At 47.3% G+C, this 21713-nt stretch overlaps 1 protein-coding gene across 1 annotated transcript; it reads left to right on the top strand.

Moving 5' to 3' along the window:
- Positions 1 to 2546: 2546 nt before the first annotated feature.
- PRPH2 (peripherin 2) lies at positions 2547 to 20970 on the top strand. Its single transcript, XM_049875307.1, has 3 exons — positions 2547 to 3127; positions 13063 to 13309; positions 20758 to 20970. Exons 1-3 carry the CDS (start codon positions 2547 to 2549, stop codon positions 20968 to 20970), a joined length of 1041 nt encoding a protein of 346 aa, XP_049731264.1.
- The last annotated feature ends 743 nt before the right edge of the window (positions 20971 to 21713 follow it).

Genomic DNA, 21713 nt, shown 5'->3' with positions numbered 1-21713 from the left:
TTTTTTTAAAAAAACTTCATATTAATTGTTTTATGTGTGGCAAACATTTTCTCACAATCTATCATTTCTTTTACCACTTTGTTAATAATGTTTTTTGTCAAGTAGAAGTTTTAAATTTTGATAATGATAGGTTTCATAAGAAGTCCCTGGGTGCTACAAATGGTTAACATGCTTAGCTGCTAACCAACACTTGGAGGTTCAAGTCTACCTGGAGGCACCTCTGAAGAAAGGCCTGGTGACCTGCTCCTGAATAATCAGCCATTGAAAGCCCTGTGCAGCACAGTTCTACTCTGACACACATGAGGGTGCCATGAGTCAGAATTAACTTGATGACAATTGGGTTTTTCTAGAGTTAATAAAATTTATTTTATGACTACTTCTATGTGTACCTGGAGCCCTGGTTGCACTGTGGTTGAGAGCTTGGCTGCTAACCAAAAGGTTGGCAGTTCGAATCTACCAGCAGCTCCTTGGAAGCCCTATGGGGCAGTTCTACTCTGTCCTACAGGGTTGCTACGAGTTGGAATCAACTTGACGGCAACTGGTTTGGTTTTATGTATGTATATATACATGCGTACATGCCCATCCGTCCGTCCGTCCGTCCGTCCATCCATCTACCCATCCATTGGTCCACCCATGTGTCTACCTTGCACTTTCCCTTGAAAGGCATCTATAAAAATGGTGTAGGAGAGGTGTCTGACTGCCTCCGACCCCACAAAGGGGAAGGAGAACCAAGATCCCTATAGGAGACTGGAACCGCCCCATAGGGTTTCCGAAGAGCTGCAGGTGGATTCAAACTGTCGACCTTTTGGTTAGCAGCCAAGCTTTCAACCACTGCGCAAGGCTGACCCCCGTGAGGTGGAGGCCAGACAAGCCTCCTCTCTCTGCCATCTCTACTAGTTCTGACACCAACTGTCCCTCCCCCAGCACTCTCTACTAGATTTGATAGTTCATTGCAATGGCCACACAGAACTCAAAGACCTTACTCATGATTATGGGGTTTATTATAAGGGAAGTAATAGTTACAATTCAGGCTCAAGAACACTCAGGATACAGTTCTTCCATCAGGATAGCCTCTCCCCAGCTGTGCTCACAGGCATGCCTCTCCCTGGCCCTCAGTCTCTGCGCAAAGGCACTCAGCTTTCTTTCTCCATGGGCTGGGAAGCCCAAAGGGCAGTCTCTTGCTGCTGGGTCTCTGTTGTTGGGTCTCTCCTTCCTTTTTGGTGGGCTCCTCCTCTCTGCTCTGGAATTGGCTCTCTTTTAAGGCAAAAGTGACCAATCCCCTTGGTAGGCCACAATTACCCTATCACATAATCACTTTGGTGGGAGTTACAAGACCATAGCTAAAAAGGCCAAACACAGAAGTAATTAATCCACAGTAGCATCTTAGTTTTATATGTTCATTCTTTCATTTGATATATATTGAGTGCCTGTCCTTGGCCTGGCGCTAGGCTGAGTGCCATGGGGATACCAAGAGATACCTTAAAGAAGCCAATGTCTCAGATTTCTTGAGACCAACTCTTCATTATTCTTGACTAATTACGCTTCACTATCCCCTGTAATAAGGAGTGCTGGTGGCACAGTGGTTAAATGCTCGGCTGTTAACGGAAAGGTCAGTGGTTTGAACCCACCAGCTGCTCCATAGGAGAAAGATGTGGCAGTCTGCTACCGTAAAGGTTACAGCCTTGGAAACTCTATGAGGCAGTTCTGCTCTGTCCTATAAGGGTCACTATCAGTTGGAATCAACTTGGCGGCAATGGGTATGCCCTGTGATGAGTCCCTGGGTGGCCCAAACGGCAAAGTCCTTGACTACTAGCTGAAAGGTTGGTGGTTCAAACTCACCCAGAGGCACCTCAGAAGACAGGCCTGGCAACCTGCCTGTTGCAAAGGTCACAGCCTTGAAAACTGTATGGAGCATTCTACTGTGCATACTTGGGTCACCATCAATCAGAATCGACTTGACAGCAACTAATACCAACAGGATGCTCTGTAATGGGAGGTGTGGGTGAGAGGGAGCTGTGGGCAAGATAGGACATTCTGGAGGAGCTAGGCCTGGAAACTTGCTTCTGGGGAGACACATGACCTGACCCAGACCTTCAGGATAAAGCCCTTCTGGCCAGTCTCCCCCATTTTGCTCCTGACTCTCCCAGCTGAATGCAGAGCTTTTTCTGCAGTGTGTATGTGGAGGCTCCTTTTGGCCATGTTTTGAGGCTGGCAGGGCTTTATCTAATGGGATGAACCTGGCTAAGGAGATTAGCAAGATGTCTTATGGATCCCACTTTTAATCTGCAATGTTCAGCTTGTTGGCTGGGAAAGGAGCTGCAGAAACGACGCCAAGGACTAGCCCCTGCGTGAACTGTGACTCTGCCTCCACGCCTGGGTTAGTGGGGGTCTCAGGCTAGGGGGAGCTCAACATGGGCAGCCCCTGGAGCTGCTGCCTTCAGCCGCCTGCACCCTTCCCAAGGCCCTGAATCATCAGCCTCTGAGCTCATTAAAGTCAGGAGTGCAAGGTTGGTTGTGGGAGGCTACCGGGACTGCACCCTGCAAGCATGGCGCTCCTGAAAGTCAAATTTGACCAGAAGAAGCGGGTCAAGTTGGCCCAAGGGCTTTGGCTCATGAACTGGCTGTCTGTGTTGGCTGGTATCATCATCTTCAGCCTTGGGCTGTTCCTGAAGATTGAACTCCGGAAGAGGAGCGATGTGATGAATAATTCAGAGAGCCATTTTGTGCCCAACTCCTTGATAGGGGTGGGGGTGCTGTCCTGTGTCTTCAACTCTCTGGCTGGCAAGATCTGCTATGATGCCCTGGACCCTGCCAAGTACGCCAAGTGGAAGCCCTTGCTGAAGCCATACCTGGCCATCTGTGTCCTCTTCAACATTGCCCTCTTCCTTGTGGCCCTTTGCTGCTTTCTGATGCGAGGCTCGCTGGAGAGCACCCTGGCTCATGGGCTCAAGAACGGCATGAAGTATTACCGGGACACCGACACCCCCGGCAGGTGCTTCATGAAGAAGACCATCGACATGCTGCAGATTGAGTTCAAATGCTGTGGCAACAATGGCTTTAGGGACTGGTTTGAGATTCAGTGGATCAGCAACCGCTACCTGGACTTTTCCTCCAAAGAAGTCAAAGAGTGAGTGGCTTCCAGCCCCAGGGTCAGAGCTCTATGGGAACACAGAGGTTCAGGCCTCTGACCCGCCTCTATCCAGGGCCTTTTCCTCCCCAATGGGCTCTGTGTGTACTACTTATTACTGCATATGTGAGTGTATAATCAGGTTGAACAAGAAGCCCTGGTGGTCCAGTGGTTAAGTGCTCAGCTGCTAACCAAAAGGTTGGTGGTTCAAACCCACCAGCTGCTCCACAGGAGAAAAGACTTGGTGATCTGCTGCTATAAAGATTACAGCCTAGGAAACCCTCTGGGGCAGTTTTACTCTGTCCTACAGAGTCACTATGAGTCAGAATCGACTCAGTGGCTCACAACAACAACAACAACAAAATTAGGTCGAACTATGTGGAATAGCCAATATTCTATCGTTTTTGACTTACAAAAATGGCAACTTCCTATGGTTGGTGGGAATAAGATAGCAAATTATATAACTTGCTTGGATAGAAGTCCCCAGGGAGGAAGACCTGGCCAGGAATGTATGTCTGCATCGTGAAGTAGGGACGGTATTATTCCAAGGTCACATACCCTGAGACATTATTTGGCTTCACGTCTCATTTACTCGGGTAGATTGATTCAGTCCCAGAAGCTTAAATTTCTCAATTAACTACCTGTTTTCCAATCATTCGACCCTGAACACCCACTCCCAGGGTGTTTGTCCTCACATATGGTGGAGAAAACAGAGAACAGGGCAATCAGGACATCTAGGCTGTAGTTGTTAATTAGCTGTATGACCTTGGGCAAGTCCCTCTGGGCCTTCCTTTGTTGTTGTTATCGTTGTGTGGCATTTGTCCATTTGATTCCAATTCATAGCGACCCTATAGGACAAAGAAGAACTACCCCATAGGATTTCCCAGGCTTTAGGGGACAGATCACCATCCTTCACCCGTGTATTAAACGAAGGCGCTAGAATGGGTGATCTTATAGGTCACCTTCCAGCTCTGTTCAGAGCCTGGCATATGTAGTAGGTTCTCATTATGTGCCTGCTGATATTTACTTCTTAAATCATGATAGTGCAGCACGATGACATGTTTCTAGAGTATTCTTGGTGTATGTGAAAACCACATCCTGTGATGGGATGTAAGGACATGTTAGCGAGAAAGCAGAATCTCATCTTCTGTGTTAGAGACAACTGCCTGTGTACTGTTATTCCCAGTGGGCCACCATCATGGGTCACCCTCACCTCTTCTCTCTGTCCAGCTCTACCTATACCTGGGCTGAAGCTGGCAGTTCAGCTCTGCTCCCCAGAGTGTTTTTTCCTCTGAGTGAAGTTGGCAAGTCCAAGGGAGACTTGAACTCAGGACCTTGGGCACCAGTAACAGGGCGTGCTTAAAGCCCAGACAACACTAATGAACCCCAGGTGGCTAGCTAAGCTGCACCTTAAATGGAAGGGAATTCAGATTCTAGGTCATCACTTGGGACTTTGTGGATGCGGATTACTGCTAGTCTGCTACAAATCCCATTCAAGGAGAGGGTTGTACATCACTCTGGCCTTCCTAGATGACAGGTCCACAGGGGCAGCACAAGGTGGCCTGCCCCCAGGAGGGAGGAGCAGAATTCCTAGAGCTGGGGGCAGAGGCTGATAGTGGAAGCGGCATTTGTGAGCGGAAGAGAAGGGGCTTTTCACCTTTTCCTCTGCCATTTTCCTTGATTGTCTTCTGCATAGAGAAAGTCCTTGGAGGGACTTACAAAATCTCCCTGTAATCCTCAAATCCTCTTCTGTCCCAAAGCAGAGAAATTCTCCAGGTTGCTCCACTCCCAATGGTCAGTTTCTCTAGATTTGCAGGGAAACATTTAGCTTGATCAAGACTGCCATGTTGTCCCATATTGACTTGTTGGTGCGAAATTATCCTAACTCCACTGACTTGAAAAAAAAGTTTCTCTATAGGGACAAGGAGAGAAAAGAAAACAGGAAAGGAAATTCAAGGCAGATTCTCATCCACAACTAATCCATTGATTTAATTTTCCACATTTCAGCCTAGTCTTGCTAACATTCACATGACAACACAGTGTAACCATAAAAAAAAAAAAAAACATAGTATGAATAAATTGAGTGCTTTGTTTTATAATTTAATAGTGTTACATTTGCATACTGTTCAAACTGATCATATGTAATGGTTGCATAATATTCGAAGGAGCTCCAGTGACACAGTGGTTAAGCACTCAGCTGCTCAGCGAAAGGTTGGTGGTTGGAACTCACCAGCAGAGAGGCACGGGAGAAAAGACCTGGTATCTGCTCCCATAAAGATTACAGCCTAGGAAACCCTATGGGGCAGCTTTACTCTGTCCTGTAGGGTTGATAGGAATCAGAATCAACTTGCCAGCATACAACAACAATAATATTCCACTGAATGACTGTATCAGTCTATGCTTAGCCCTGTCCCTTAGGTAGCCGCTTAGGTTGTTCTTATTTACCTTCTGACATCTTTGTGACTTTTGCCTTCTTTCTCTTTCTACCACCACCCTCTCAGCCTGTATTATTTCCCTAGATTAAATTTCCAGGAAGAAAATGTGTGTTCTCTTTTTGTAGAACTAAAATCCCTGTCTCCTTTCCAAAACCTCCAGGGATTGAGGTCCCTTGTTGGTGTCTCCCATGCTGCCAGGGGCTACGTAGCCTGAGAGGGTTGCTCTGGGGTCCCCTTCGCAGAGAGAGGGTCACATCATCATTTCCCAAACTTATAAATGAATGGTCTGTGGACAGTGCCCGTGAGGGATGTGAGGCCCTGGAGTTGTGTCCAGGAAGCGTCATGGAGTTAGTTGGCTTTGCCTGAAGGGTGGCACCTGGGACCAGTGCCCAGCACGGCCCTTTTTGTTTTGTAGAAACAATGAACAAATGAATGAATGATCACAGGAATGAATGAGAGAATGTGGCCTGCCACTTCACCCCACACAGGAACACTAAAAAAAATTTTTTTCTGTTCACATCTTGACTGCTTGATTTAGGAGTGTTATATAAGTTTATGCAACAAAACTGGCTCACCAAAATCATCCTCTGAAAAACATAAAGTACACTTGTTTTTGTGAGATGACCAAATCCAAAACACGTTGTTACTGAGTCGATTCTGACTCATAGCGACCAGATAGGACAAAGTAGAACTGTCCCCTAGAGTTTCCAAGGAGTGGCGGGCTGGTGGATTCAAACTGCCAACCTTCTGGTTAGCAGCCGAGTTCTTCAGGGTCTTCTTGGCAGCACCTTAAGGGCTAGGGTCCTGAGGCATAAGATGGCTGAGTAGCTGGGGAGGGTCTAGCAGGAAGGCAGGAGAAGAGGGTACTGTTACCATTCATCTTGGAGTCCACTTCAACTCATGGTGACCTTGTATGTGTCCAGAGGGTTTTCAATGGCTAATTTTTGGGAAGTAGATCACCAGGCCTTTCTTCTGAGGTGCCTCTGGGTGGACTTGAACCTCCAACCTTTTGGTTAGCAGCTGAATGTGTTAACTATTTGCATACCCAGGGACTTTTATTATTCACCACCAAGGTATTTATTTATTTATTTTTTAATTGTGCTTTAAGTGAAAGTTTACAGCTCAAGTTAGTTTCTCATACAAAAATTTATATACACGTTGTTCTGTGACCCTGGTTGCTCTCTCTATAATGTGACAGCACACTCCTCCTTTCCTTCCCGGATTTCCCGTGTTTCATTCAACCAGCTCCTGTCCCTTTCTGCCTTCTCATCTCACCTCTGGACAGGAGCTGCCCATTTAGTCTCGTGTATTTACTTGACCTAAGAAGCACACTCTTCACGAGTGTCATTTTTATGTCTTATGGTCCACTATAATCTTTGTCTCAAGAGTTGGCTTCAGGAATGATGATTTTAGTTCTGGGTTAACAGAAAGTCCGGGGACCATGTCTGCCAGGGTTCCTTCAGTCTCAGTCAGACCAATAAGCCTGGTCTTTTTACTAGAATTTGAGTTCTGCACCCCACTTTTCTCCTGCTCCATGATGGACCCTCTGCTGTGTTCCCTGTCAGGGCAGTCATTGGTTGTAGTCAGGCACCATCTAGTTCTTCCGGTCACAGGCTGACGGAGTCTCTAGTTTATGTGGCCCTTTCTGTATCTTCGGCCAATATTTTCCTTGTGTCTTTAGTGTTCTTCATTCTCCTTTGCTACAGGTCAGTGGGGACCAACTGGCGCATCTTAGATGGCAGCTTGCTAGCTTTTAAGACCGCAGATGCCACTCACCACAGTGGGATGCAGAACGTTTTCTTAATAAATTTTGTCATGCCAATTGCCCTAGATGTCCCCTGAAACCATGGTCCCCAGACCTCCGCCTCTGCTACTCTGTGCCTTGAAGTGTTTTGTTGTTTTCAGGAAACTTCTTAGCTTTTGGTTTAGTCCAATTGTGTTGACTTCCCCTGTATTGTGTGTTGTCTTTCCCTTCACCTAATATAATTCTTGTCTACTATCTAGTTAGTGAATACCCATCTCCCTCCCTCCCCACCCTCATAACCATCAAAGAATGTTTTCTTCTGTGTTTAAATGTTTTCTTGAGTTCTTATAATAGTGGTCTCATATAATATTTGTCCTTTTTTAACTGACTAATTTCACTCAGCATAATGCCTTCCAGGTTCATCCATGTTATGAAATGTTTCGCAGATTCGTTGTTGTTCTTTATTGTTGCACAGTATATGCCATAATTTGTTTATCCCTTCGTCTGTTGGTAGGCACCTAGGTGGTTTCCATCTTTTTGCTATTGTGAACAGTGCTGCATCGAACATGGGTGTGCATATATTTATTCATCACCACCAAGATTTTTTTTTTTTTAAATAATTCCCTTCTCCTTTTTCCTTCTTACTTCCCCCACTGAATTTGGAGGAGTCAGTAAAAAGTCTGGGGTGAACCCCACTCTTTTCCTGGACCCCAGGACTACAGGAGGTGATCCTGTAGCCATGAGCTGATTAGTGGGTGGATAGTCTGGAGAAGATTCCCACAGTCCTCAAGCGTCGCTGGTACCGGGCAGGCAGGCGTGGGCAGGGTTCTGGTGCTTGCGGCTGTGCCCCGGCATATCGTTTTCCAGAGGGTTTCCCTGAGGCATTCTGTTCACATGAAGGATGAACACAGCTAGCTGCTGGGGTAGAGAAAGTCGAGGTTCTCACCCTCTAGCTTTCCAGTGCAGTTCCTGAGAGGAGGGCTGGGTTCTCTCACTCTGCCTGCGTTCCCAGGGCCTGCCCCTGGTATGCCCCCTCCCTTCTAGGGTGTCCTAGGAAACTTAGAGATTTGTAGCCTGGGAAACACTCCCTGATATAAATACCCAGCTCACCACCTAAGATCTCTGCTGCCTAGCTTTATCTTAAGAGGGTGAGTGGGACCTTAATCTATGGTTGGAAGGAGGGCAAGCACTGAGTAAACAAGCTGATGCTTCTGGGGTAGGGCTGGTTCCAGAGGTGTGGAACCCTGAGAGGTCCCAGGCTGGGGTCACTCACAGGCAGCCCGACCTCCACCAAGTCAGCCTGCGTCCTCCAGGCTGACCCAGGCCCTGCCCTCAGGGAGCCCCATTCTGAAGGGAGATAAAGCCCTGCCCTCAGGGAGCCCCAGTCTGAAGGGAGACAAAGCCCTGCCCTCAGGGAGCCCCAGTAGGAGGGGGAGACACAGCCTTGCCCTAAGGGAGCCCCAGTCTGAGGGGAGACACAACCCTGCCCTGTGGAGACCAGCAAGACAGCTTGTCCACTGGGGGTCAGCAAGGTGAGATGAGGAGATGGATGCTGTCTGGGAGGCCAGCCTGCCGACTGAGGGCCACCCAGTGCTTCTGCTGGCCTCAGCCCACACGACTGCAGGTGTAGTGTATATGAGGCAGATCTGCAAACTTTACCCCAAATTAGGGACACCTGGAGATGCATAAAGAGAGGTGATGGTGGCCAGGAAAGGGCTGCTGGTACAGGGGAAGGAACTCACACTTTCCCAGGAAGTTTAGAAAAAGCCAACATGCAGGAAGGACCTGAGAGGGGGGACATGGATGGGATGTCCATGGATGGGATGTCCAACTGCTGCAGGCTGGGTGGGGTCTGTGGCTTGGGGCCAGGCCCTGCCCGCTTTGGGCCTCACTTCCTCCTCTGTAGAAGCATCTGGTAGTTTTTGAGGTCCTGTCCAGCTCTTACACTGAATGGCTCTAAGGGGGGAACCCACTGCAGCAAACCCCTTGCGGTTGAGTTGATTCCGATTCATAGCTACTCTATAGGACAGAGTAGAACTGCCCCATAGGGTTTCCAACGAGCGGCTAGTGGATTTGAACTGCTGACTTTTTGGTTAGCAGCTGAGCTCTTAACCACTAAGGCACGAGGGCTCCCTAAGGGAGGAGGAGTTAACATTTTCTGAGGGTCAACCAGGTACCAAGCCTGATGTCCCCAAGACCCCTGTATTCATCCTGCCTCACACAGCTCAGAGAGGTTAACTTCTGTGGCTCACAAATGCAGATTTAGGACTCAAAGCTCTGCTCTCTACTATATCCATTCTCTGTGTGGGGACACAAACGGGTCACCTGGGACGTTGTGCTGGAGAGTGAGGGCTCAAGGGACAGCCCGCAAGCCAGGAAGAGGGACAGACAGCTCTGAGTTTGGGGGCCCCCAGCCTTGAGGAGTATGTGTTGGGCTTAGCTGTGTGGTGGGAAGGAGCACTTCAGAGACTACGGTTTGCTTAGTGGTACCCTCTCACAGGGAAGAGGAGCCCCAATCTGATGGCCCCTCCAACACCCTCCAGCCTGCCCTTTGCCCTGCAGAAGGCCCCCCAGGCAGCACTTACCCAGGGCCCTACCTGGCTGGACCCTGAGCGAGGGGCTCCTGAGCCAGAGCTGAGTGGGCTAATCAGGGGACAGGCACAAGCTTTAGTACTAGTTACTCCCTCCCCAGCCTATGTTTAACAGCACCCCGTGTGCCAGGCAGTGAGCTCTGTGCTGGGATACACCGACAACATCAGACATGGTCGTCGCCTCGAGAAGCTGATGGTTCAGCCTCTACAGTTCTTATGGTGACCACTGCCAGTGCTGGATGGGTCTGTCCTGTTTTCACAACTGGATTGTGAGCTTTCTCTCTGCAGCAAGAGTCAGCCTTCACTCATGAATAATAATAATAACCAAAAAAAAAAAAAGCCCTAGTTGCTGATTCATGGAGAAGGTGTGTGTGTCAGAGTAGAACCGTGCTCCACAGGCTTTTCAATGGGTGATTTTTCAGAAGTAGATTGCCAGGCTTTTCTTCTGAGGAGCTTCTGGGTGGATTTGAAGCTGTAACCTCTTGGTTAGCAGCCAAGCACGTTAACCATTTGTGCCACCAGAGAGACTCTGAGTAACAATAGTAGTTCATGCTTATTGCACACCTACCAGGTATAGCACTCTTCTAAGCATTTTTACATGTATTGTTTCACCGACTCCTCGTGTCAACCGTGTTTTACATATAAGGAAGCTGAGGCCTGGAGAGGTTAAGGAATGTGTCCAGAGGGGCAGAGCTGGTTTGTGGTAGAGCCAGAGCCAAACCCAGCGGTCCTGCCCTCATCACCGTCCTGCATGCTCATGCCACTCAGGGCCACCTGTCCTCCAGGATGTGGGTCCTGTCCACAAAGTAGAGGTCAGGGGCTGCAGGGGGTGTGGAAGTAGTGTTGCCATAACCCAGGTGAGGGTTGTTTCAGAATCAAGGAGGCCACCTTGTCCAGCCTTCCTGGAGTCCTAATAGCACTGGAGATCAACAGATAGTTCACAGAAAATGAGCCAGAAACGGCTCTTAAACATATCAAAAGGCAGCTCCTGTCCGGAGGTGGGATGAGAAGGCAGAAAGGGACAGGAGCTGACTGAATGGACACGGGAAATCCAGGGTGGAAAGGAGTAGTGTGCTGTCACATTATGGGGAGAGCAACTAGGATCATATAACAATGTGGGTATAAATTTTGGTATGAGAAACTAACTTGAACTGTAAACTTTCACTTACAGATTAAAAAAAATTAAAAAAATATCAAAAGATGCTCAGCCTCACTTGCAATAAGAAAAATGGGAATTAAAACAACCTGGAGGTAACATTTTTCATCTGCCAGGTTGGCAAAGATTAAAAGTTGGGCAGGACCATGTGTTGGTGCAGCTGTGGGGGGCAGGCTTTCTCAGGCACAGCTGGCAGGGGTGCAATCACGCAACGCCCAGGGAGAGAAATCTGACAAGTTCACAGATGAAACCACCCTCTGATGCAGGGATGCCTCTTCGAGAAATTTACCTTCTAGATATACTCACACATCTGCAAAATGACCCAGGTGCCATGTTTGCACGAACAGGAGATTGGGCAAAATCCACATGTCCATCAGTGGTTAGAGCCCACGGCCCATCCACACAACGGAGTGTCACGAAGCTCTTTAGAGAAACCAAGAACGCTCTCCAAGGGTGGAAATGAGAAAATCCCTGAGACAATTCTAAGGGAAAAAAGAGAGGTTCAAGACAGCATTATGTAATCTTACCATGTGGGTTAAACTAACAGACAAGCAAACACACCCTGGAAGAATGAGAATATCTGTAGAATCCGTGTTTGCTTGTCTGTGTTGGCTGAGCTGGCCACAGTGGTTTGCCCCCAGCGAGGGGACCTGGGGGACAGGAAGGAGAGGGCGAATCTTTGTATTCAAGAGATTTTATTTAGATGCTAAACACTGATATCTTTTTAAAGAGTATAGTTGCCATTTCGATTATCATTGTAGAAAATAATTTCCACTTTAAACAATAACATGCTTTCTCTTCTTGTGTTGTAAAGGTCAGCTGTGATTATGTATTGCACTGTTCATGTGAAACTTAAAAAAAAAAAAAAAAACTTTACCGGAGATGGCATGCACACAGTAAAACGCACAGGTTCTCAGTGCACAGCTTGATGACGTTTTACAAAGATGCCTGTGTGACCCCACTAAGGTCAGGAGAGAACACAGCCAGTTCGCTGACAGGGAAGGAGACTTTTCCCTGAGACTTCTGACCCCATGAGGTGTATGGTGTGCTGTAAACATAGAAACTAGAAATACAAAAGTTACGCTGGGAGCCCTGCCGGCCACCCTGAGTTCTCCTGTAGTACCTGGACAGCTGAGGGTGCAGGCCACATCCTTCCTGCAGGTGAGCACGGGGCTCCCACGTGGCTGGGGGCAGAGTTCACCATGGAAGGTGAGCACCTGAGGGCAAGGACTGTGCTTGCCTTGCTTGCGTATCCATCCCTAATCAGTTGCTATGGAGTTAACTCTGACTCATGACGACCTCATGTGTGTCTGAGTAGAACTGTGCTCTATCGGATTTTCAACGGCTGATATTTCAGAAGTAGATTGCCAGGCCTTTCTTCCGAGGTGCCTCAGGGTAGACTGGAACCTCCAACTTTTCAGTTAGCAGCTGAGAGGGCATGTTAACCATTTGCACCAGCAAGGGACTCCTCTCCATCTCAGCCCCTGAGTGAGCCCTGGATCAGAGCAGGCCTTCTGGAACGTATTCTGGAGCAGAGCTGATCTGGCCAGAGGGGTCTTGGTCACCAGTGACCTGTGAGGGGGGATAAGGCTGAAGAGGGGCTGGGGGCTCAAGTCTGACAGTCACAGCACCTGGTAAGGACTCTCCCATTTCTGTGCTTCCTTCCCATTTCACCTCTCTCACCCCTGCCTGAGGCTTACCAGCCTGGCACGGGAGCCTGGCAGCACTCAGTGTAGGTGAGAGAATTCCTATGCGCCCGTTCACTGGCTTCATTTGGCACCGGTCTCTCCCCTCTAGAACATAAGCTCCAGGAAGGCAGGGGCATTGGCTGAGTGTCCACTGCTCTATCCTCAGTGCCTAGAAAGTGGCTGGCACATAGGAGGCATACAGAGAATATTTATTGTGTGAGCGAATGAACGAATATGCTCGGCTTCGAGGTAGGGGCTGGAGGAACTGACCCCTGGTGAGAAGTCTGGAAGCCTGTTTCAGGCTGTCTGTTTCTCCTCCAGTCGCGTCAAGAGCAACGTGGATGGGCGGTACCTAGTGGATGGTGTTCCCTTCAGCTGCTGCAACCCCAGCTCTCCACGGCCCTGCATCCAGTACCAGTTGACCAACAACTCGGCGCACTACAGCTACGACCACCAGACTGAGGAGCTCAACCTGTGGGTGCGTGGCTGCAGGGACGCCCTACTGAGCTACTACAGCAGCCTCATGAACTCCATGGGTGCTGCTGTACTCCTCGTCTGGCTCTTCGAGGTGGGTCTGGGCCAGCTGAGGCACGAGGACAGAGGGTACCACCTTCCCCCTTTGGGCTTAACTGGGTGGATGCAGGCTGGAGAGCATCTCTCCCTCCTCAGAGCCAGCCTCAGTCTTGCCGCGGTTCAGATGGGCTGGGCTTGAATCCCAGTGTCTCTACTCTTTTATTTTTCCCTGCCTCTTAGAATAAAGTCTACTGAGGTGAAATTCATATAACATTAAACTGTTGTTGTCATTAGTTGCATTGAGTTGGCTCTGACTCATGGCGACCCCATGTGTGCAAGTAGAATTGAGCTCCCTAAGGTTTTCAAGGCTGTGACCTTTCAGAAACATCGCCAGGCCTGTCTTCTGAGGCACCTGTGGGTGGATTCGAACTGTCAACCTTTGAGCTAGTAGTTGAGTGCTTAACTGTTTGCATCACGCAGGGGCTGCTAACATTAAACTAACCGTTTCAAAATAACAATTCAGTGGCATTTAGCACTCCCCAGCATTGTGCAACCACCACCTCTGTCTTGTTCCAGAACATTTTCATCACCCGAAAAGGAAACTCCTACCCATTAAGCAGTTACCCCCCACATCCCCCCCATTCCCCAGCCCTTGACAACTACCAGTCTGCCTTCCATCTCTATGGATCCACCTATTGTAGACATTTCATACAAACGGGATCAGACAAGAGTGACCTTTTGTCTTAGCAGAATGTTTTGAAGGTTCACCCAGTGCCTCCACTTTTTGATTCTGAGGTCTGGGCAAAACTTCCATGTCCTATGGAGATAACACACAGCCCTTAGCTTTGGGGACTCTTAGGCGGCAACGGGAGATGATATGAACATTGGGGGTGGTCAGGAAGTGGGAGCTGTTTGGATTTGTGCTTCTCTGGAGATGGCAGTCATCATTTACTTGTTATTCTAATTCTTTGTGGGTTCATCTTATCTCATTTGTGAGAACCAGAAGGCCCATAGCTTCATTCCTGTCTGTAGCTACAGGGCTTGGAAGGTAGTAAACCCTCAGCCTCCGTGCACATCTGTTAAATTCAGTAATTTGTTGAAGAGCTATTTCTTAAATCCCTACAGTGTGCCAAGCACTGTCCTAGGTGTTGAACGAGAGAGTGTGTTAGTGGGTGGTAGACCAAGATGGTGGGGCCCTGGTGGCACAGTGGTTAAGAGCTTGGTTGCTAACCAAAAGGTCGGCAGTTTGAATCTACCATCTGGTCCTTGGAAACCCTATGGGGCAGTTCTACCCCGTCTTATAGCGTTGCTATGGGTCAGGAATCAACTCGATGGCAATGGGATTTTTTTTAGACCAAGGTGACACAGAAGATGACTCAGGGGCACCTATTTGAGCTAATCTAGACTCCAGAATAAAAGTGTATAAAACAAGAAACATTAGGTGGGGAAGCTTTTTCCTTTAGAGAAGGTTTCCTGGAAGGTTTCTTTAAGTAAGTTGATTTCTTACAACGAGTTGCCTTCGAGTCAAATGGTGACCCCATGTGTGTCAGAGTAGAACTGTGCTCCATAGGGCTTTCAATGGCTGATTTTGTTTTTTTTTAAATTGTACTTTAGATGAAGGTTTACAGAACAAACTAGTTTCCCATCAAACAGTACACACATTGTTCTATGACATTGGTTAACAACCCCACCACATGTCAACACTCTCCCTTCTTAACCCTGGGTTCCCTATTACCAGCTTTCCTGTTCCCTACTTCCTTCAAATCCCTGGCCCAGGGCTGGTGTGCCCCTTTAGTCTGTTTTGTTGCATGGGCTTGTTCAATCTTTAGATGAAGGGTGAACCTCAGGAGTGACTTCATTACTGAGTATGTCCAGGGGCCGTACTCTCAGGGTTTCTCCAGTCTCTGTCAGGCCAGGAAGCCTGGTCTTTCTTTATGAGTTAGAATTTTGTTCTATATTTTTCTCCAGCTCTGTCTGGGACCCTCTATTGTGATTCCTGTCAGAGCAGTCAATGGTGGTAGCCAGGCACCATCTAGTTTTACCGGATTCAGCCTGGCGGAGGCCGTGGTAGATGTGGTCCATTGGTCCTTTGGACTAATCTTTCCCTTGTTTCTTTAGTTTCCTTCATTCTTCCTTGCTCCCAAAGGGGTGAGATCCTAGATGGCTGCTTGCAGGCTTTTAAGACCCCAGATGCTTCTCACCAAAATAGACTGTAGAACATATTCTTTATAAACTATGTTATGCCAATTGAGCTAGATGTTCAATGGCTGATTTTTTTTGAAGTAAGGTCACTAGACCTTTCTTTTGAGGCATCTCTGGGCTGACTCGAACTCCAACCTTTTGGGTTAACTGTTTACACCACCCACGGACTCCAGCACTCTGTAGAAATTCACATTCTGTAGTTGTGCTCTCGGCTGAGATACACGTATTCTAACTCATCACATAAAACTAGAGGGTGACTGTGTTCTAGAAAGGCTTCTTCAGTGTTGAAGCAAAAGGCACATTCAGTGACGATTTATTGGTCTTTGGCTCATTGAGGCAGAGCTTTGGGATGAGTGGGTAGAACAAGGAGAGAAGCGCATGGCTAGAAAGTTAGGAGGTAGCGTCTCCTGAAAATCCATGAAAAGAAGCCTAAAAGGCTAATGGAAGTCAGTGGGCAAACGGGGTTCCATTTACACTCACCTCTACAGGAACCTAGTAAGATGAGGCAGGAGCTCTGGTGGCACAAAGGTTACGCACTTGGCTGCTAACTGGAAGGTTGGTGGTTTGAACCTACCAGCTGCTTTGCGAGAGAAAAGAACTGATGGTCTGCTCGCATAAAGATCACAGTCTATGGGGGCAGTTCTACTCTGTCCTATAGGGTTGCTATGAGTTGGAATCCTTTCGATCTCACACAACAGGGAGATAAGGACCAGCTCACTGAGAACAGCAATTTGAATGCCCTTGACTTTTATTCAAGATCTTTTAGTGGGCAGACCTTTGTGATGGGCACAAAGGTAACTGGGCTAACAATAGAATTCCTGGACCTGAGCCTTATCTTCCCGGGCGTCACAATCTGGTTAGGGGATGAAATCTAACTTATTAACGAAAAGGAGGGCCATTGTCAAATGCAAAATTCATAGTGTAGCAGGCCTCTTTCAGGAAAGCAGGAGGGGGATCAGAGTGGGCACATTCACACCAAGAGGACTTCCTGGAGGAGGCAACCTTTTCCACTTTAAAAATATTTTATTACACTTTCAATGGACACTTGTTACGTGTCATGAGTCAGTTCCAACTCATAGCAACCCTGGGTACAACAGAAAGAAACATTGCCCAGTCCCAAACCATCCTCACAATCATTGCTATGTTTGAGCCCATTGTAGCAGCCCTGTGTCAGTCCATCTCCTTGAGGGTCTTCTACTTTTTCGTCTACCTTCTACTTTACCAAGCATGATGTCCTTCTTCAGGGACACATCTAAATTATGTGAGACGAAGTCTTATCATTCTTGTTCCTAATGAGCATTTTGACTGTACTTCTTCCAAGATAGATTTGTTCGTTCTTCTGGCAGTCCATAGTATATTCAGTATTCTTCCTCAACACCATGATTCAAAGGCATGAGTTCTTCTTCAGTCTTCTTTATTCATTGTCCAGCTTTTGTATGCAGATGAGGTGCGCCTTAGTCCTCAAAATGGCATCTTTACTTTTTAACGCTTTAAGGAGGTCTTTTGCAGCAGATTAGCCCAATGCAATATGTCGTTTGGTTCCTTGACTGCTGCTTCCATGGTGTTGATTGTGGATTCAAGTAAAATGAAATCCTTGACAACTTCTATCTTTTCTCCATTTATCATGATGTTGCTTCTTGGTCCAGTTGTGAGGCTTTTTCTTTTCTTTACTCTGAGATGTAATGCATACTGAAGGCTGTGTGGTCTTTGATCTTATCAGTAAGTTCTTCAAATCCCCTGCTTTCAACACACAAGGTTGTATCATCTGCATATCACAGGTTGTTAATGAGTCTTCCTCCAATCCTGATGTCACATTCTTCTTCATATAGTCCACCTTCTCAGATTATTTGCTCAGTATACAGACTGAATAAGTATGGTGAAAGGATACACCCCTGACGCACACCTTTCCTGATTTTTAAACAACGCAGGATCCCTTTGCTCTGTTCAAATGACTGCCTCTTGATCTAAGTACAGGTTCCTCATGAGCACAACTAAGTTCTTGACTGCTTTGGAATTCCCATTCTTCACCTTATCCAGAATTTATTATGATCCACACAGTCGAATGCTTTTACATAGCCAGTAAAACACAGGTAAACATCTTTCTGGCATTCTCTGCTTTCAGCCAAGATCTATCTGACATCAGCAATGATATCCCTCATTCCACACCCTCTCCTGAGTCCGGCTTGAATTTCTGACAGTTACCTGTTGATGTACGGCTGTAACCATTTTTGAACTATCTTCAGGAAAATTTTACTTGGATGGGATGCTAATGATATTGTTTGATACTTTCCACATTCTGTTGCATCATCTTTCTTTAGAATGGGCACAAATATGGGTCCCTTATAGTCGGTTGGGCAGGTAGCTGTCTTCCAAATTCCTTTTTTTTTTTTTTTACTGTGCTTTAGATGAAGGTTTACAGAGCAAATTAGTGTCTCATTAAACAATTAATACACATATTGTTTTGTGACACTGGTTTTCAAGCCTGTGACATGTCACTACTCCTCCCTTCTCGAACTTGGGTTCCCCATTTCTATTAGTCTAGCTTTCCTGTCCCCTCCTGCCTTCTCGTCTTTGCTCCTGGGCTGGTGTGCCGATTTAGTCTCATATCCATGGTTGAGCTATGTGTATTATTGTTTGTTTTATGGCCTGTCTAATCTTGGCTAAAGGGTGAACCTCAGGAGTAACTTCAGTACTGAGTTAAAAGGGCCTCTGGGGCCATACTCTTGGGGTTCTCCAGTCTCTGTCAGGTTAGTAAGTTTAGTCTTTTTTTGTGAGTTTGAATTTTGCTCTATATTTTTCTCCAACTCTGTCCGGGACCCTCTATTGTGATCCCTATCAGAGCAGTCAGTGGTAGTAGCCAGGTACCATCTAGTTGTGCTGGACTCAGTCTGGTGGAGGCTGTGGTAGTTGTGGTCCACGAGCCCTTTGGACTAATCTTTCCCTTGTATCTTTGGTTTTTTTCATTCTCTCTCCAAACAGGGTGGAACCGGTGGAGTGTCTTAGATGGCTACTCACAAGCTTTTAAGACCCAAGATGCTCCTCACCCAAATAGGATGTAGAACATTTTCTTTATAAACTATGGTATGCCAATTGAGCTGGATGTCCCCTGAAAGCATTGTGCCCAGCCCTTAGTCCTGTAATTTGTTTCCTCAGGGAATTTGGATGTGTCTATGGAGCTTCTATGACTTTGCCTTGGTCAAGTTGTGCTAACTTCCCCGGTATTGTGTACTGTCTTATTCTTCATCAAAGTTACCACTTACCTATTGCAGGTCCTTTTTCTTAGTCTTAGTCTGGAAGCTCCACTGAAACTTGTCCACCATGGGTGACCCTGCTTGTATTTGAAATACTGGTGGCATAGCTTCCAGCATCACAGCAACTCACAAGCTACCACAGTATGACAGTGATAGGATAATATCCAGATGAGTGGTGGTCAATGGATAATAATAATAAATCTTTATCAGTTACTAGTGTCATCTACTATCATAATTATAAATTGTCCCAGAGCATTCATTCAACAGATACTTACTGAGGCCCCACCACTAGCTGATGCTATTCTAGGTGCTGGGATATTGGGTGACCAAGACTGGCAAGGCCCACTCTTGCCCTCAGGGAATAGATGCTCTCCTTTAGCAGGCCTGTTCTCACAGTTTGCTGTATCATAAAAGGAGAAGGATAAGAGAGCAAACAGGAAATATAAGTAGAAACAAGTGGTTAACAGATTATGTAATTAGAAAAGTGAAAGCAATACTTACCAAGCTGAATACTAACAAACTACAGCTAACACATCAGCCCCTACCGTGCACCAGGCACTGAGCAGGTCACACATGCTGAAGTATCACAGCACCCATGCGAGGCAGGCACCGTTTCCTCTGAACATCTACAAACCAGAGGAATAAAGGTGTTTGGTTTTTTTAGTCACATGGTTGGTTGAGTGCCAGAGCTGGGATTTGAGCCCAGGAATTCTGATACCACTATCTGTCCCACAGTGACTACTGGTGAACAAACCCAAATGATCCATTACTAGCATCCATTCCGTCATTCATCTGTCCATCACTGGACTAATCAAAATAATGAAAGTAAAGGGAGATCACTCATATACTGTTTGGAGAAAAGGAGGTGACTTTTAATTCAGTCCAACAGTTACTGAACATCTGATCTGTGCAAAGCAATGCGCTAGGAATTTGGGCCCAATACTGTGGGAGCAAGGCACTAATGCACACGGACGGTGAGCGCCCAGGGTGAGGGGAGGGGAGATGTGCAGCAGGAAGGACATTGAGGGATGAGGCTGAATTAAACCCATTGCCGGACGAGTTGATTCCGACTCATAGTGACCCTGTAGGACAGAGTAGGAGAACTGCCCCATAGGGTTTTCAAGGCTGTAATCTTTATGGAAACAGATTGCCACATCTTTCTCCTGCAGAGTGGCTTGTGGGTTCAAACTGCAGACCTTTTGTTAGCAACTGAGCACTTAACCACTGTGCACCTGGGCTCCTTGAGGCTGAATTAGGCAGGTGAATACAGAGAGGAAAATGTTCTAGGCAGAGAGAACAGCAAATGGTAAAGACCTGGAGGGAAGAAAGGGTGGTGTGTGGGAGGAATCCAAAGAAGCCCAGGGTGGTGGCTGGAAAGAGGAGAATGGAGATGAGCTTGGAGAAGGGCAGGTATCTTGAACACTGAGGCCAGGGTGGGTGGAGCAGGCCTTCACTAACCCCGACTCAACAGTGCTCGCCTTATTTTAAGGGCCCCAGGGAGGTACAAAGGAGCCCTGGTCGTGCAATGGTTAAGCACTCAGCTGCTAATTGAAAGGTCAGCAGTTCGAAGCCACCAGCCACTCCATAGAAGAAAGATGTGGCAGTCTGCTTCTGTAAAGATGACAGACTTGGAAACCTTATGGGGGCAGTTCTACTCTGTCCTACAGTGTTGCTGTGAGTTGGAACTGACTCGATGGCAATGGGTTTGGTTTGGTTTAGGGAGATACAGGGAATCCTTAGGTGGTACAAGTGGTTAACATGTTCAGCTGGTAACCAAAAGGTTGAAGGTTCGAATTCACCCAGATGTGCCTCAGAAGAAAGGGCTCACTATCTATTTCTAAAAAATCAGCCATTGAAAACCCTATGAAGCACAATTTTGGTAGTAAATATTAGCTGGAGTTGGGGATCCTGTGGTACACACTGTTGAATGGAATTGACCAATGGCAACTGGTTGAGGAGGATAGTCCAGTGGTTTCCATGGTTTCCGAATGGCCCCAATCACCAGCTACTCCTCTCTGCTCTCCTGTAAGTCTCCTCTCCTCCCCACTAGGTGACCATAACGATCGGGCTGCGTTACCTGCACACAGCGCTGGAAAGCGTGTCGAACCCCGAGGACCCAGAGTGCGAGAGTGAGGGCTGGCTGCTGGAGAAGAGTGTGCAGGAGACGTGGAAGGCCTTCCTTGAGAGCTTGAAGAAGCTGGGCAAGAGCAACCAGGTGGACGCCCAGGGCGAGGATGCGGGCCAGGCCCCAGAGGCTGGCTGAAGGTCCAGAGTCCCCACCCCTCCTGAACACTGAGAAGTAGTGGACTTCAAGAAACGTGATCCCCCCTCGCCCAACTCTGAAAGTCTGAATCTCCCGAGGAGGGCACCATCTTCCAGAGACTCTTCTTGATGGTGGGATTTAAAGTTTAGGGTCTCTGGAAACATTTGGTGAACATCTGTTGAATGATTGACTCAAAATGCAAATAAATGAGCCCCTACTCTGGTCCACTGCCCTAGCATATGCCCTCATGGTACACTTAGGGGAGTACCTCCATTTTTTCCCACATTTGGGGCCTCTCAACGGATGACCACACCTAGCACAAGTCTGTCTCCAAAGCACAAGAATTCAGTTCCACCCCGAGGCTACTGGCCATACCTGAGGGCTGCTTCCCTTTTGTTTGCCTGTTATGAGCTCAAAGTTGCTTCATACAATGTCCAAAGCATCACTTGGAGTCTGAAAAATGTACTGGCCATGTTGTCACTTTTTTTTTGAATGCCAAGAATAACAGGTCGGCCATTTTGTTTGTTTAGAGGTGGGAGGTGGGGGACAGTGATACTCTTCTAAGAGTAATGGACTCTTCAAAAGCATTGAGGGCTCAAAACAGGAATTCTTCAACCATGGGGCAAGAAAACTTTAAGACAGGGGATTATTTCTCTTCCCCCAAAACACAGCTGAAGGCCTGCTTTTGTTACATTCACATGCCCTCAGTCACTTGGCCAGTAGGGAGCCACGGCGGAGGAAGT

This window comes from Elephas maximus, chromosome 1, assembly GCF_024166365.1.
Source record: "Elephas maximus indicus isolate mEleMax1 chromosome 1, mEleMax1 primary haplotype, whole genome shotgun sequence".
In the NCBI taxonomy this organism is placed as follows: domain Eukaryota; kingdom Metazoa; phylum Chordata; class Mammalia; order Proboscidea; family Elephantidae; genus Elephas; species Elephas maximus.
This window is presented reverse-complemented; position numbering and strand designations above follow the sequence as displayed.